Genomic DNA, 1,017 nt, shown 5'->3' on the forward strand with positions numbered 1-1,017 from the left:
ATGCCCGTCGAGGCGCTGCAAGCTGGTGATGCCATGAAGGGTGTGACGGTGACGGCACCCTTCACCTCTGCCATGCCCGTCCGCATCCTCCGCAAGGGCCCCGCATATTTCCGCCGGCGCGCCGAGCCGGGTGCCGGGAAGCCCAGCGCAGTGGAGAGGCTGGAGGCCGACAAGGCCAAGTACGTGAAGAGCCAACGGGTCGCCAGCACCAAGCAGGAGCCGGTGAAGCCGCCGCTGCTCAAGCAGCCCCTCTTCACCCCGGGCGTGCGCCGGGCTGCATTCACCCCCAGCCGCAGGGCACCCCCGGGGCCACGCCGCGCCGAGGCTGGTGGCCCGAAGACCTCCCTTGACCTGGAGATCCTCAATAACCTCATCAACCTCTGCGACAGCCCCTTCCCCAAGGCGGAGAGCCCGCTGGGCCGGGAGTGCAAGTGGAGGGCGGAGGCTCCGGCTGCGCTGGGTGGCGGGACGGAGGGTGCTGGCAAGCCGCCCGAGAGCCCCACCGCTGCCAGGCCCCCCGGCAGCGTGGCTGTGCGGAGGGTGGACGTCCGTCCCTGCGGGACTCCACGGGGCCAAGTGACGCCGGTGCCTGCATCCCCCATCCCGGGTGGGCTGCCTGTGACCCCGGCACAGAGCTCGCCTGCCCGCCCCGAGAGCGCCCGCCGGCAGCCCCTGCTGCACCGCTCCAAGTCGGACCTGAGCGACCGGCTCTCACGGGCCACCGCCGACCTGGAGCGCTTCTTCAACTACTGCGGCCTTGACCCCGAGGAGGTGCAGGACATGGGTGCCGAGCGCTTCGCCCGCGCCAGCTCCGACATCGTGTCCCTCAAGTTTCACAGCGTGAGCACGGCCAGCTCGGAGGGTGGCCGCTCACCACCCAGCGCCGCCACACCGGAGGGGCGGCAGGCTGAGCGCGTCCCCTATGGCATCTCTGTCATTGAGCGCAACGCCCGCGTCATCAAGTGGCTGTATGGGCTGCGCCAGGCCAGGGAGCCCCAGCAGGTCTCCAATGTGTAG

General features: G+C 70.6%; 1 protein-coding gene across 1 annotated transcript; it reads left to right on the forward strand.

Annotated features, from left to right (window-relative positions):
- Window positions 1-1,017, forward strand: FAM110A (family with sequence similarity 110 member A). Its single transcript, XM_059827120.1, has one exon. It carries the CDS (start codon window positions 1-3, stop codon window positions 1,015-1,017), a length of 1,017 nt encoding a protein of 338 aa, XP_059683103.1.

Source organism: Gavia stellata, chromosome 20 (assembly GCF_030936135.1).
Source record: "Gavia stellata isolate bGavSte3 chromosome 20, bGavSte3.hap2, whole genome shotgun sequence".
Lineage (NCBI taxonomy): Eukaryota > Metazoa > Chordata > Aves > Gaviiformes > Gaviidae > Gavia > Gavia stellata.